A 15,839-nucleotide genomic window follows, 5' to 3' on the forward strand; every position below is an offset into this window, starting at 1 on the left:
TGATTGATGTTCCACATCAATCGACTGATTCCATCAGTCGAATGGAGCACACCAGTCACTCGTTGCTAGGCTCTCGAATTCAACATTAGTCGATTGATAAAATCAATCAAATGATTGATTCTATTATCTGAATGATTTTTTAGAGTATCAATCTATTGATACCCATATCAATCAATTAATGCTTTTATCTCAATCGTTTTTAGATGGTTACATAATGCTACTTGTTTACTGGACTTTCGTATATTCAGTCTCCCCATTTTATGAACTTTCATTTTCTCCTTTTGATCTCCAATATATAAGAAATTTTTATGGCACGCACAAATAAGTTATTTTTTCATTAGCCTAATCTTAAATGTTATCCCACATCAAAATTATATTTCTTGGACATGATTATGCCAACAATAATTTTTTTTTTTCATAGGTTCGAATAATATAAGATATACGAAAATAATTTTAATTAGAAAAATTAAAATTGCTTGATTTTCTAAAAAAATATTTGAATCTCTAAAACTTTTTAAAATATGGCATGTCATGATTTAGATTTATTTTCAAAATTAAATTTTTTAAAAGAAATAATAAATCGAGAACCCTAAAAAAAATTAAATTCTTTTTGTTAATGCATAGATAATTTTTTAAAATTGAAATTAATAAAATTTTATTACACTCCATAATATCTAAAAAATAAATAATTTAACAATTTTATCTATTAAAAAAGATTTAATATCAAAACTTAAATATAAAAAAATTAATTAGTAATTTTACATTTTAAATGTCAGAAAAATTAATTTTATGTAAATATTTATCATTGAAGAATTACTATTAAGTTTTTTTTAAAAAATATTATGACTTTAAATATTTTTCTACCTATTATTTCAAAAATGATTGAGACGGCTTTTATTCGAGCACAGATCTCCTGGACCACTTTTTTATGGTCCAGGGGATGTGCCACTCGTATTTGTGGTCGGATCGTGGTCGCGATTCGGCCACAAATGGTTGCGATCCCTTCCTGGGTTTATCGTCCCCACCAGGTTATAGTTTTTGTTCGGAGCGGGCAGCCGGAGGCCGCCCAAAGACCTCCGGTGGTAGATAAGTGACCAAGGTATTGGGTGCCGAGTGAGGGTATCCTCTGGGCGGCCTCCGACCTCCCGCTCCGAATAAAAACTATAATCTGGTGGGGACGGTGAACCCAGAAAGAGATTGCAACCATTTGCGTCTGGATTAAAGTGGTCCAAGAGATCCTGCCTCCTTTTATTCGAGGCAAGAAATATTAAATGAGATGGAAAGGGAAAAAAACAAAGAAGGAAATTATAACAGAACGAAAATAAAAATTAGCCTTGTGAAAGGAGTTTAAATTGTTTGTCCCTAAATCTTTCTGTCCCCGTGTTCCACTCATCATCCCAGACTTCCAGTCCACCACCGGCGGCCTCCGGCCGTTGCCCCGATCAACACTATAACCCTTGAGGAAGGTGAACCCAAGGGGGTCGCCATCGGCACGATCGAGGCCGAAATCCGGCTAGATCTGAGCAGGGACTTAGATCGACGATAGAGGAAAGTTTGCTCAGATCCGGCCGGATTCCGACGCCGATCGTGCCGATGACGACCCCCTTGGGTTCACCTTCCCCAAGAATTATAATGTTGATTGGGGTGATAGCCAGAGACCACTAACAGTGAGCTGGCGTGATGAGTGGGACATGGGAACGGGAGATTTGATTTCTTGTGAAAGTATCCCTGATTATTTTAACAGTATGAAAATATAAGTGAACAAGTTTCAATATTTAAGGATTATTAGGATAATATTAAATCTATTTTAGATAAATTATATAATAATATATTAAACTCATATAATTTTATATAAAAAAATGATAATTCCAGAAGTTTCCCATCGGTTACCAGGGTAAATCAGGAAGCGCATGCAGCGGCCAGCCCAGATGTTAGTCCTTTGATTACGCTCCCCCATTTGGAGGAAAAATTCCTGCAAATACGTCGTCGTAGCTGGAGTTCGAACCGCAGGTGCCTGGGAGACAACTTGAATATTCTACCGCGACACCATGACCCAGGGACATCATATAATTTTATAAAGAGTCTATATTCGATATTCATATAATATTTAAATATTTGGATCAATAAAAATAAAATTTTAAACAATATTATCTTGATCTTAGAAACAACCTGCTCGAACGGGGAGTATCATGTGTATATGCAATGATAAGAAATTAGATAGTGATAAAAATAAAAAGTTTGAAAAAAAATAGATAATTTAATGAGGAGAAAAAAAAAGTAAAAAAATAAATAAATAGTGAGAAAACAAATTGACAATATAAAATTAATTTTGATGGTCTATCCTTTGATTTAATTTTAAGAAGTAAAAAAGAAAACTTAAACATCAATTTTTTTTTTTGTTAAGTTGAATCAAGTAATTTGAAAAAGAAAAGAGAGGTCAATTTATTTCTATGTACATATTTAGCAATTTCGGATTTAATTAAAAGTTTTTAATTAAAAATAATTTCGCTGAGAATTTTGGAGATCAATTTGTTTAGAATAAGCCTATGTTCATTTGAGTGGAGATTAGAGAGGGAGAAAGAGAGGAGAGAAAAAGAAAGGAATTTTTTTGTTTACTTTGAACGAACCGTATGTTGATCTTTCAAATTGCTTAATACAAAGCACAGTTGGGCGGAAAAACAGGAGGAAATCTTTGCCTTTCCCTTATTCCTCTTATTCATTATAATTCTCTTTCTTTTGCTACTCCACTTCTTTGTTTTTTTAACTCTTATTCTTCTAAACCAACATATTTACCCTATTTTTAAACCGCTTACATTTCCGGAAAAATGTTATTCTTGAATTTTTTATTTCCAAATTATTATTATTTATTATTTTCATTATTTTTTACTGGTAACGCTATCAAATTATTTCATAGTTTTAGATGAGAAATTGAGGATATGCTACGGTCTTAATTGATTAGTTTTTTTAGCATGTTATTAATTAAGTTCGGGAGTAATCGCTCACATAGAAGTAGCTAGTTCAGGTATAAAATACATCAAGAAGGATTAAATAACACCAACAAATCAATCAACGTAACTGTGACATATATCACAAGCCAATTAGAGAATCAAAATCAAATTGTAACGATGGATTTATCAATTACTCATGGAATATCATCAATATTTACATCAAATTGATTGCAGTAATCTAAAGGAGAACGTAATTACTAATGATGATCATCGGACAAACAAACCAAGAAATAGATGAGCAGAGGAATCTCTTTAATTTTCTTAGTTACGCTGCAATAGATTCACTAGCTACTTTGATTGCAGTAATCCTTTGGAGGTAGAATTTTTTGAAAATTTTTAGAAATTTTTTGGAATATAAATGGAGTCCGTATGATACGTTTAAGAGGGTAAATTGATTAAGATTAGAGAAAGCCTATTTAGAGTACCAATAAAGTGGGAATTGATTTATTTAATAATCTACGTATATAAATCTAAACAATCTCATTATTTTCCCGATTCCTCCTCTTCTCCTCCCGATCTCACCATCGCCGCCATCTCCTCTTCATCGTCGACCTTCGACGTAGTTGTCGCCGCCCTCACATTCCTGAAGCCACAGCCATCGCTAGTCATCGAGGGTGATGCCGGTTATTCCCAGTCACCACTGCCCTTTCTCCTCTCCCATGCCCTAGTTTCCTATTGCAGTCGGACTGCCGCCATCGTCGATCACGCCGGCACCACTCGACCACCGCTACCTCCTCGCTCTAGGGTATCACCATCTGTTCACAGTGTCGAGTCCAGCCTAGCAGTGTCGGCGCATTCCTCCTCTCTGCCGCTGTCCCCTTAAGTCGTAGTTACCCTTTACCACATTTGCCACCATCACTGGAGAGTTGAGCTCCATTTGCCACCTCCCTTGCACCAGCCAGTGTAGCAGGACGCCACCTAAGACCGAGCAATCGAAGTCAACCCCTGGCCACTGTGCCACTGCTAGTGACCTTTGGACGTCGTCACATTATCAAAGAAGAAGAGTTAGGTAACGAATTTCCTTACTCTAATACTGTTGACCTATGCTCTCGGATTTGGAGATGTAATCTATGTGTGATTGATGATGTTAATTAGAGTCAGATGGTAAGGATATGTTGATTAACTTTCAAGTATTGAATAGGTTGGGTGGAGCTAATTAGAGTTTTCTAATTAGATTAAGATTAGGTTTTGTTAGTTGGCTTATGGTGGAACTTAGCCATAATATGTATCCCATGGTGCAAGACTTTGATTTGAGACGAGCATCTCGACGTAAGAGTTATATGATACGAGCTACAATAAAGGCGAATACTTTCTTTCCTTGCTTTCATAGTTCATTTACCTTAGTGCATGATCATGTTTTGATGTTACTTTTGTGTAATTGTTTTCTTTGTTAGGGTTGGGAATAAATCGTTGATGAATTAGTATGCTCTAAACCATTTTATGCATTTTTTTAAACTTACTTTTGGATAGAGAGTTAGTTCTTTTGATGGAATTATACATCTATGGTGCTTAATTTGGGATTGTAGCCTACTTTTTGACCAAAGAAGTCCATATAGATGATAGATTGTTCACCTTATAGGTTAGGAAAATTTTACAATTGTGGGTTTTTATTTTCTCCTTTCTCCATCCTTTTTTATGATTTTCTTCCTATTGATTGTGAGATTCATGTTCTCTACGAGATTATTTTTAATGGTGCAGTTTTTTTAAAAAAATATTCTACTGATGACATGACCATATATATATGAGTGAAAGGTAAGTAGTTGTTTGGTTTAGTAGCGAAAATATGACACCGCTAATGAATAATTTTCTTGTTGTGTTATTTGGTTATTCATTAAATTTTACCTCTGCATGCATGATATTATCTCGTTCCACTACAACAAAAATTGCAAACGACAACGGATATTATCCGTTGTCGTAGGGTCAAAAATCTGTTGTAACTGACTGTGTTGTAAAAGACATTGCCCTACGACAACGGTTTTGAATCCATTGTCTTTGTAGACATTCGACAATAATTTTTATCCGTTGTTGTTTATATGCTCAAAATTTTTTTACATGATATGACAACGCTTTAAAATCGTTGTGGTAGATAATTTCGATAATAGATATAACCGTTGTAGTAGACCCTTTTTACAACAGTTATAAACCGTTGTGGTATATATTTTTAATATGTTTTATAATGGATACAACCGTTGTCTTTTATCACTTTTCACAAAAAAAATTCATTGTGATTACGTACTTTTTACAACGTTTCTAACCGTTATCTTTAATATTCATGTTGTAACATGATAAGAACAAACAACCAATTTTTTTTTAATATAAGTAAACCACCAATACAAAATTAAATATTTACTACATTCAATCCAAAATATGTCAGTTAAAATATACAAAATGAATTGTACTCATCAAACTTAGTATAAATTACAAAACTATGAAAAATCAGCTTGTAGTTTGCTTGAGAGTAGCTGCATTGAACCAAAAAATATGAAGAACCAGAATAATATATTTTCACAAAAATCTAGACAGGCAACAAGAAGCACCAAGTTAACAGCTACACCAAGTAGTCTATAAATTTCACATGGAGCCACATAATTCTATCAAGGCAATGACTCATGTAGATTCACCAAAGATCTTTTATTTTGTTTCCCTACCTGGAATAGCAAGAGAGCCATGTGATCCCAGACAGTTCATCTCAGTTGAAACAGAGGCATTTCTTCGGAATTTGGGCAATATTAGTTGGGCATGCTGATCCACTATAAAAAGAAAAAAAAACATGAATAAAGAAAAAAAAATAAGGTTGTATATTATCGCATATGAAATAAGGATGACTTTCTGTTTGTAAAACCTTGAATCTAGTTCAACGCCACTACTTTTGCTTACGCATTGTTCCTGCAATAACCAACTGGTTGATAGCCATCAAAATTAGTAACAACATTTTGCAGTTCTACAAACATATAGATACCCCATTTGTAAGACAGTTGAATCCCAATATTTTCAAAGCATAATGACATATCACACAACACTAAAGACCTAAAATGGTTATCAGTCAATGGCAGGAAACTCTCAACTTTTGATTGCAAAATAAAAAAATATTTAAGAAAAAGTCTCTAGTAATACCTTTTAGTTCCTCATTCTGAGAAATGATTGGAAGCGATCCAAGTAAATTAGACATTCGCTCAAGTGTTGTCTCAGATATTGATCTTTTAACCTTTTTGTAAATGTAACAAATCCTGCAAATTTGCAAGTGTATTTAAAGGAAAGAACTGTCATGTATCTGTAAATGAAAATTTGAAAGAACTTCCAGAGTCAAATATAGAGCAGAATAAGACTAAGACGCCTAGCTATTATAATAATTGATCTCTCCAACATGAGAATATCCAGAGCCTCTTGAACAATCTTTTCGGCCTCAAAATCAAGTCCACTTGTGACCTCATCCAATAGAAGAATAGAAGGATTTGAAAGCACCGCACGAGCTATTGAGATTTTTATTTTCTTTTCTTCAGTCAATGTTAAACCAGTCCTATCAACCTATATTGCATCATGTTCAATAAGTGCAATGCAAAATAGAATATCAAATGAGACTCAACCCAAAATTAAACATGATCAAAAGATAAGCTCAAAATTAAACATGTGCAAGATCAACCTGAGTTTCGTATCCCATTTCAAGAGAAGTTATGAAATCATGTGCATGAACTGTTTTAGCAGCTTCTTCAATTTGATCAGATGTAGCAGATCTTCCATAAGCTATATTATCCTTGATGCTCAAACTTAACAAAGTTGGTTCCTAGGTAATTAGTCCAATTTGGCTTCTCAACCATTCCAACTTCAGATGTTTTATATTCTCCCCATCCAATAGAACTTCACCTACATCAAGAAATCAAGACGAAACTGTCATGCATCAATGAAACGTACATTAGTGTATGATAGGAAAACATAGTCAAAGAAGACAAACCTAAGGTAAGATCATAGAAACACTCGATAAGAGGAATTATATTACTTTTTCTAGAATCATTCCTACCAACAAAGGCCACAGTTTTTCTAGCAGGTACATTTTGGTAAAAGCCACTCAGTATGAGAATTTCTGGACGTGAAAGATAGCTGAAGTAAACATTCCTGAACTCAATATTTTCTTACATTGTAGCTAAGGTACTTCCATCCTGATTAAGAGAAGAATTTGAACTGCTTATCATCTCAAAAAGTCTGTAAGCAGCAATTCTCCCTTGCTCAAATGAATAGAAATTGATCGCCGCTTGATTAAGTCCACTGAAAATGACAGACTTAATGAGAACAAAAGATATCCTAGAGAAAAGATGAAAAGATATACTAGAGATGAATGTAGGTTTCATAACAAAGCTTACTTACAGGCTGCTCAAAATTACAACAAACAAAGCTGTAATAATTTCTCCACCATTAGCCTTTCCATTCGAAATTAGGAACCTCCCAACCCAAAGTTGTAAAGCACAAGAACATATAGCAAGATCATATGTGAAGCCAAGACCAAGGCCTTGCACTAGAGACTAGACTAATCAGTATTCTATACCTTAGTGTAGCTTGAAGTGAGGTTGCATTAGAATACTTAGCAAGAGTATCATTTGTAAAGGCATACAATGTTCTAATGTATGAAATCGCCTGCAAAATCAAAGTGTGTAAAAAGAACCAAATTGTATGGCTGAACTACAAAATAGAGATCATTGTTTACCATTGAAATTATATTGTTATAAATAGGACAAAGCACTGTCAGATTGATAATTTTGAAGATAAATCAACAAACTTTTTCAGATTAGTTTAGGTTTTAGTTTAATAGCATAAAAAAGAATGAGTATGAATGTGCCCCTCATCCATAAACTAGGAACACTTCACAAGAGAGTTGGCAAGAGGTATCCATTGAGCAAAAAACAGATGAACAACATCAAAGTGCAACACATCTATAATGCACATATTTATGGATAATCAAATGCAACATCAGAAGGGCCTAAGATTCCATGAAACATGGAATGATCTCAAAAAAAAACTCTCTGAAACCAAAAAAAATTCATATTGCATGGCTATGACTCGAAACGCTTCCACAAGATACAACCATACAAGGAAGGCGATCTTAAGAGCCATGCTTCAGAAACTGGAGAATAAGAGCATAGTCATTGACCAAATTGTTGGGCTCAACCATGCACAAATGGAGTAACAACAATATAATACGTAAACAAGCAACTTGTTCCAACCAAAATCAAGTCTAATAGCATTAAGTACAACCACTAAAAAGCCTATTTTATTACCATCAAACATGTTCATGATGCTTGCTAATGTCAATTGAAGCAAATCATTCACAACCATATGCAAAGCGAGAAAAAAGAAATATAGATTAACTTGATACCTGTAATACGAACAAGTGTTTCCATCCCAGACAAATCTATAACATGCTGCAAGCCCAAAACAGGTGAGAAAAATCAAAGCTTTAATTCCCCTTCTAAACCAATAGATCAGAAAGTGGACTTATTTGACTCATAATGAAAGTATCATTAAAAGAAGCAAAGATGTGGGCAACACCGAACACTTGTTCCCCCTCCCGTATAGTTGGCCCAATCGTCACATTCTCCACCTTGGGCTCCCTAATCTTCTTTCTTCTCGACTACAAAACCAACAAGCAATAAGCAAAAAGAGAAGGAAACAAAATTGACTACATACTAAATCTGAAGTTACATAGGAGAACATATCAAATTATTTCATCCAGGCGCAAATCTGTAATCTCGTGAATCCGCAGTTAACAGATTTTGACTAAAAGGGAAATTTTTCGAGGTCGCAACACCATATTCTATGCAAACTAATGAATAACTCACCATGGTGGTAGCGAGACGAGAGAGTAGTAGCAAATAAAAGAGGAAGACGGCGACGGCGACGGCGAGAGGCGGATCGAGCTTCGGCTGCGACGAGTCGAAGGGAGGATCCCATGGCTTGGGGTCGTGCTTCGGAAGGCTGTCGCAATGGCAGAGGAGGAAGTCGACTAGGGTTTTGAGGCACTTGCATATCTCGTGCAAGTGCTCCATTTGGTGTCATGGCGTGAAGAGATCGTCGAGGAGAGGGAAAGAAAAATGGTTTAGGGTTTGGGAATGCGAAGGGGAAAACACAGCGCGAAAAGATTTTCGTAGAGAGGGAAAGCAAAACTGCGAGGGGAAATGACGAAATCGAATAAAGCCAAAGACAACAGTTTTATTAAAACTGTTGTCGTAGCCCCTAAAAAAAGCGCTAAAAGACAACGGTTTTAGAAAATCATTGTAAAAAGTGTTGTTGATTTAAAAAGAAATCATTCAATGACAACAGTTTTCATAAAATCGTTGTCTTTTTATATTTAATGGGAGTTCAAAGACAACGGTTTTGTCAAAAACCGTTGTCTTTGGCTAAATTCACAACGGTTTCTTTTAAAATCGTTGTCTTTATGGTGTTATCTTTTAATATTTTTGTTGTAGTATTTGAATGTCTAAACATAAAGATGAAATTTTTCGATTGTTTTTAGTTCACGAACAGAAGCTCATCACTGTTGAAATTCTCTTTTCTACTGTCATCATTTTTAAAGTCATAATTCCCAAACCTTTGGATTGCCTAACTATGCTACTGTGGTTTATGAAATAGACAACTCTTATTTGGAAGCTTACACTCAAATTGACAACAAGTAAAGTATCTACTTATATGTTTTCCACTAACAATCTCATTGCTTGTGTTTGCATAACACTTATAATCTTTAACACATGTCTCTATTCATCTAGTTCTAAGGATAAATAATTATTTTTTTTTTGTTCTTATACCATATAAGAGTTTTGTGTTTTTTCTTTCCCATTTACATTGAGTTTTGAAAATCATACTTGGCTGTAGTGATAGTATCAAAAATTATATCAGTATACTTTATCTAAGTGATTGTTTGAACAGTTTTATAGCATGCATCTTGACAATTAATATAATTCTGAAGATCACAATTAAGGAAGAATGTTCAAAGGAAGTAAAGGCTAAGGAGAAGAAACCATATATTCCATTCCCTCGTCAGCCACCAAGCACGGTGAAGTTATTGTTGCAATTTGTGAACATTAAATCTCAAAAACAAGTGATAGTAAGGATACAATTAGCGCCGGGTTTACTTTATAAGGAAATCAGTTGAATCTGTTCGATATAATTAGAATTAGACATCTTCTAATTAATATTTTAAGCAAAATATTCGGACGTTTCAAAGTTTTCGTCGGTTTCATTTTTTTAATGATTTCGATAAATAAAAAAATGAATAAATAAATAGGTAACTAATGTTAAACCACATCAGCAGTGAAATTAAGGAAGTAATTTCAATATATAATTAAAAAAAGGGTTGAGTATTGACATTTCCTATTTATTTTTTATTTTTCTATTTTTCATTGAGACAACAATTCTTAATTGGATCCATTTACACTTATTCTATACGTCTCTCATAGTTTATCGTGCCCCCACATGATTAAACATAGGACATTTAAGTTATCATTCAATTATCCATCATTTAAATCCTAATTATTATAAATTCGTAAGAATTTTTCTTCTAAATAAATTATGTAATCAAAAGATGTTGGATTTTTTGACCATCTATCGTAAACTCTTTCTAATTTACCCAGATGACCAATAAAATTTTTTTGTAGGACTAGACCGATCATTTTCCGGACTAGTCAATGAAATTATATATATAATTTCATTGACTAGTCCTGAAAATGATCGGTCTAGTTATATATTAATTATACTACAAAAAATAAGGCATTTTGGGACGAATTTTACAAAAAAATTCGTTGCAAAATTTTTTGGGACGAAATCAGGGACGAAAATTTTTTCGTCCCAAAATGTTTGATGCCAACTTTTGGAACGAATTATGATTTGTGGCAAATTCAGCAACGAATTTTGGGACAAAATTGGCAACGAATAAAATTTTCGTCCCCAAATTTGTCGCAAAAAAGGAAATAATAATTTTTTTGTTGCAAACTTAGCAACGAATTTGGGGATGAATTCAGTTAGGAGGAAATAATTTTTTGTTGCCAAATTTGTCCCTATTTTTGCAACAAAATTGGGGACGAATTCAGTGACAAATTATTTTTTGTTGTTAAGTTTGTCCCTAATATTGCAACGAATTTGGGGACGAATTCGGTGACAAATTTTTTTTGTTGCCAAATTTGTCCCTAATTTTGCAACGAATAATAAATTTGTTGCAAAATTTTAAGCATTTGCGACAAATTTGGGGACAAAAATACTAATTTAATTAATAAATAAATTTTCGTCCCAGAATTCGTCCCAAATTCTGGGACGAATCCACATATTCGTCCCAAATTCTGGATTCGATACAATTACGATAGAGTGGGAACAAATCGTTTTCGTCGCCAAATTCGTCCCTAATACTAAATTTTTTTTCCAGATTAAATTTCTTTTTGCAATTCAATCCATAGATACATAAACACCAAATTCAAATAACATTTATATACATTCAACACATCTTAATTTCACATACAAGAGTAATAATTGAACTCGATCAACTCATAATTCAACAAATATAAAGATCTCAACAAATTTTACAAGATCTATCTTGTTCAAGCTTCTAGAAAATATTATAAAGTTCAACAATCAAATGTTATATAAGTCCATCATCCATCCAAGGAGGTAAATAAACTAAAAATACATCAAGTCATCTTCGTCTGCCCAAAAGCTTTGCACCCCTTCAAATCTCCTTTGCCTACATAACAACAAACAAATAAACCAGATCATGTGTAACAAGAAAGATTATAAATATAATACGAAATGCCCATGTAACAAGAAAGATTGGAAACAAGACATAACTGTGAAATTCCTTAAACATTCAAATAAATGTCCTATTTACCAACGATATGAACCATCCATGTCATAAAATTATAAGAAGTATCTTGAAGCTAAGTAAAAACATCGTAAATATGATACAACCTAATATAAATGGCACATCAAATTGTTATAATAATACATATTTCACCATATCAATCAATAGCTACAAATATTCTATGTCCATATGATCACATGGAGAGCATGAAAGATATTCTTAAAATTTCCTAACATATGAAAATAGCTCAAATGAAGAAAACACAAACTAATTAAACTTATTTTTTTTGTGATACAAGTGTTTTAGTAATCATGGTTACTTGGTTGTTAGGTAAACTCTAATCATAATTTGTAATTTGAACTAATAAAGAAGTAGTAATAAATTTCAATAAATTAAAAGCAATTAGAAAATAAATAAATAAATAAAATTAAAAGTTTAACATGTTACTTAATACTTACTTTTTTTCTCGGACCTTTAGTTCGCCTCACCAACCCTGTTAAAAACAAATTGACAATATTAATTAAAATAAAAATTAGAAAAGTTAACAAGCCATTGATTAATGTGTAAAACAGTAAACATGAGACAAATAATCATCATACATAATTATGGGAAATTTCTTTAAATAAGCTAACAAAACTTACCCATTGTCAAAAATTAAAGTCATCATTATGATTATCATCATCCTCCTCCTCCTCCCCCTCCTCTTCCTCATTCTGCATTATACTTGAATTCTTGTTATACATCCAACTTCGCTCATTCTGCATTTTACCTGAATTCAGCTATTTAGTTAAACATTATTAACAGAAATAAATCTTATCATTGAAGACAAAACAACAAAGAAAAGCTTATCAAAAAGAAGAAATACAATTAATCAACTATAAAATAATTATTTAAAGCTAACTTTATATACAGATCATTAAATGCATATTAATGAACTTAGAAATACCGAAAAGACGTGAACAAATACAGTTGTCTTCAACTACACTGAGATCATGCCAAATTGAAACCTGCACAAGCAACATTATCAATTATTATAGTATTATTCTAACAATTTTAATAGAGTTGAAGCAATTGTAATTAAATTGAAATAATAATATTTTAATGGAACAAAATTTGGAAAAAAAAAACAAAATTACTCTCTATATTAGAGCAATTGTGGTTCAGAATTGACATTTTTTAGATGAAAAATAAAATATTTTGATAAGGATATTTTTGAGATAAAAAATAGAATAGGGTCGCTTCTGTTTTTTTCTTTAAAAGAAAATCTTTTTAACAATAATAATAATAATGAGCACCCTTTGAATTTTGTATCAAAGAAAAACTATTGTAATTTGTCCCTCCATTAATTAATTCCAATCTAAAAACTATCCTACAAGTATTTGTAATGATAAAGAGGATCAGTACACAGAAAATCAAAGGTAAATTTATACCTATGGTATACTGGAGCTCCCCATACATTTAGGATTCGAAACCCTAGTATCAAAATTTTGCCCTAGTGTAGTTGAGATTTTATTACTTCCACACCCCTAAACTGTACATCTATATACAAGAAGAACTACAAATCTTTATCCAAAAACAGCCCTAAACCCTATTTCACAGATCATTGGTCATTGACATCTAAGTGATCAAGAGTTGCAGTGCTTTTCTTTGTTAACAAACAAGAATGAAGCCCTAAATTTCACAGATCAGTACTCCACCATTCCAAATCTTGCGACATCAGTGCTAGCAGCGGCGACTCGCGGCCAACTGCCGCCAGCCGCGGCCAGGCGCGGCCACGCACGGCCAGGCGACCCCACGCGCGGCGCGCGGCCACGCGCGGCCAGCCGCGGCCTCGCGAGAAGAAGTGGGCAGATGTGGGAGAAGGGAGAGGGAAGAGGGGAGAAGGGAGAGGGTTACCTGTGCCGCAGCCGATCGGGAAGGAATCAGCCGCCGCAAGAGTTGCAGTGAAGGGATGAGTGAAGGGGCAGATGGGTGGGAGGAGATTTAGGGTTAACTTATAAATTAAAAAATTTCTTTCCATTGCTTATTTTTTGGGACGAATCTAGGAATTCGTCCCCAAATCTGGGACGAATTCCAAAATTCGTCCCAGAATATAAAAATTTTTAAAAAAAATAAAAAAATGATTTGGAAACACTAAATATGAACTTAGAGATATCGGATTTCCGTGAAATAAGTTTCTATGGATTTCTAATTTTCTCGTGATCTTAAAAATATCTTCATCCATAATTTTAACATACTATATTAAATGTGGCAAATTTTTTTTATTATGAATTAGGTCAAATTCGGGTTAAAAAATCACCATACTAAATATATGAGGTTAAAATTTTGGATGAGGATATTTTTAAGATCATGAGAAAATTAGGAACCCATAGAAACTTGTTTCATGAAATTCCGAGATCGTTAGGTCCATATATAGGCCTTCCAAATAAATTTTCTTTTATTTTTTTAAATTTGGGACGAATTCCAGATTCGTCCCAAAATCTGGGACGAATCTAGAAATTCGTCCCAAATTTTGGGACAAATTCCTGGATTCGTCCCAAATTTTGGGACGAATCCAGGATTCGTCCCAAATTTAAGAAAAATAAAAATTAAAAGAAAAATCATTCGGAAGGCCTAAATATTGACCTAACGATCTCGGAATTTCATGAAACAAGTTTCTTTGGGTTTCTAATTTTCTTATGATCTTAAAAATACCCTCATCCGTAATTTTAATCTCATATATTTAGTGTGGTGATTTTTTAACCCGAATTTGACCTAATTCAGGTAAAAAAACACGAAACACAATATATAATTTTAAAATTAAGGAAGAGGATATATTTATGAATAAGGGAAAATAAGAAACTTATAGACTCTTGTTTCATGAAATTCTGACATTTGTAGATCTATATTTTTAGTTTTAAACACATATTCAAACATGCGTTACACGCTAACATACTTAATTAATACTAAACTATCTATGTTTCACTAAATATGGACCTAACGATCTCAGAATTTCATGAAATAAGTTTCTATAGGTTCCTAATTTTCTTATAATCTTAAAAATATCTTCATCCATAATTTTAACATATTATATTGAGTGCGGTGAATTTTTTATTACAAATTAGGTCATATTCATGTTAAAAAATCACCACACTTAATTTATTAGGTTAAAATTCAGATTTAGGATATTTTTATGATCATGAGAAAATTAGGAATCCATAGAAACTTGTTTCATGAAATTCCGAGATCATTAGGTACATATTTAGGCCTTCAGAATGATTTTTCTATTATTTTTTATTTTTTTTAAATCTGGGACGAATCCTGGATTCGTCCCAAAAATCTGGGACGAATCCAGAAATTTGTCCCAGATTTTGGGACGAATTTCTGGATTCGTCCCAGATTTTGGGACGAATCCAGGATTCGTCCCAGATTTTGGGACGAATCCTGGATTCGTCCCAAAATTTTAAAAATAAAAAATAAAAGCAAAATTATTTGGAAGGCCTAAATATGGACCTAATGATCTCGGAATTTCATGAAACAAGTTTTTACGGGTTCCTAATTTTCTCATGATCTTAAAAATATCTTCATCCATAATTTTAACATAATATATTAAATGCGGTGAATGTTTTATTACGAATTAGGTCATATTCATGTTAAAAAACCACCACACTCAATATATTAGGTTAAAATTTAGATTTATGATATTTTTAAGATCATGAGAAAATTAAGAACCCATAGAAACTTGTTTCATGAAATTCCGAGATCGTTAGGTCCATATTTAGACCTTCCAAATAAATTTTCTTTTCTTTTTTATTTTTTTAAATTTGGGACGAATTCCAGATTCGTCCCAAAATCTGGGACGAATCTAGAAATTCGTCCCAAATTTTGGGATGAATTCCTGGATTCGTCCCAAATTTTGGGACGAATCCAGGATTCGTCCCAAATTTAAGAAAAATAAAAATTAAAAGAAAAATCATTTGGAAGGCCTAAATATGGACCTAACGATCTCGGAATTTCAT

General features: G+C 33.1%; 1 protein-coding gene and 2 long non-coding RNA genes across 3 annotated transcripts; all 3 read right to left on the reverse strand.

Moving 5' to 3' along the window:
• Positions 1–5,697: 5,697 nt before the first annotated feature.
• On the reverse strand, positions 5,698–9,043 carry LOC122042600 (ABC transporter B family member 20-like). The gene is made up of 14 exons (XM_042602785.1): positions 8,837–9,043; positions 8,554–8,628; positions 8,374–8,419; positions 8,199–8,299; positions 7,546–7,634; positions 7,368–7,442; positions 7,156–7,268; positions 6,958–7,086; positions 6,821–6,869; positions 6,649–6,772; positions 6,373–6,533; positions 6,123–6,235; positions 5,886–5,949; positions 5,698–5,758 (listed from the first exon to the last, which is right to left on the reverse strand). The coding sequence occupies exons 1-14, from the start codon at positions 9,041–9,043 to the stop codon at positions 5,698–5,700; spliced, it is 1,407 nt and encodes a 468-aa protein (XP_042458719.1).
• A 2,413-nt stretch (positions 9,044–11,456) lies between these two features.
• On the reverse strand, positions 11,457–12,439 carry LOC121981741. The gene is made up of 2 exons (XR_006111917.1): positions 12,300–12,439; positions 11,457–11,724 (listed from the first exon to the last, which is right to left on the reverse strand). It is a non-coding gene; the product is annotated as an uncharacterized LOC121981741 (long non-coding RNA).
• Positions 12,440–12,557: 118 nt separating this feature from the next.
• On the reverse strand, positions 12,558–13,874 carry LOC121981747. The gene is made up of 3 exons (XR_006111919.1): positions 13,738–13,874; positions 12,788–12,848; positions 12,558–12,610 (listed from the first exon to the last, which is right to left on the reverse strand). It is a non-coding gene; the product is annotated as an uncharacterized LOC121981747 (long non-coding RNA).
• Positions 13,875–15,839: the final 1,965 nt, after the last annotated feature.

Source organism: Zingiber officinale, chromosome 1B, assembly GCF_018446385.1.
Source record: "Zingiber officinale cultivar Zhangliang chromosome 1B, Zo_v1.1, whole genome shotgun sequence".
Classification (NCBI taxonomy): Eukaryota; Viridiplantae; Streptophyta; class Magnoliopsida; order Zingiberales; family Zingiberaceae; genus Zingiber; species Zingiber officinale.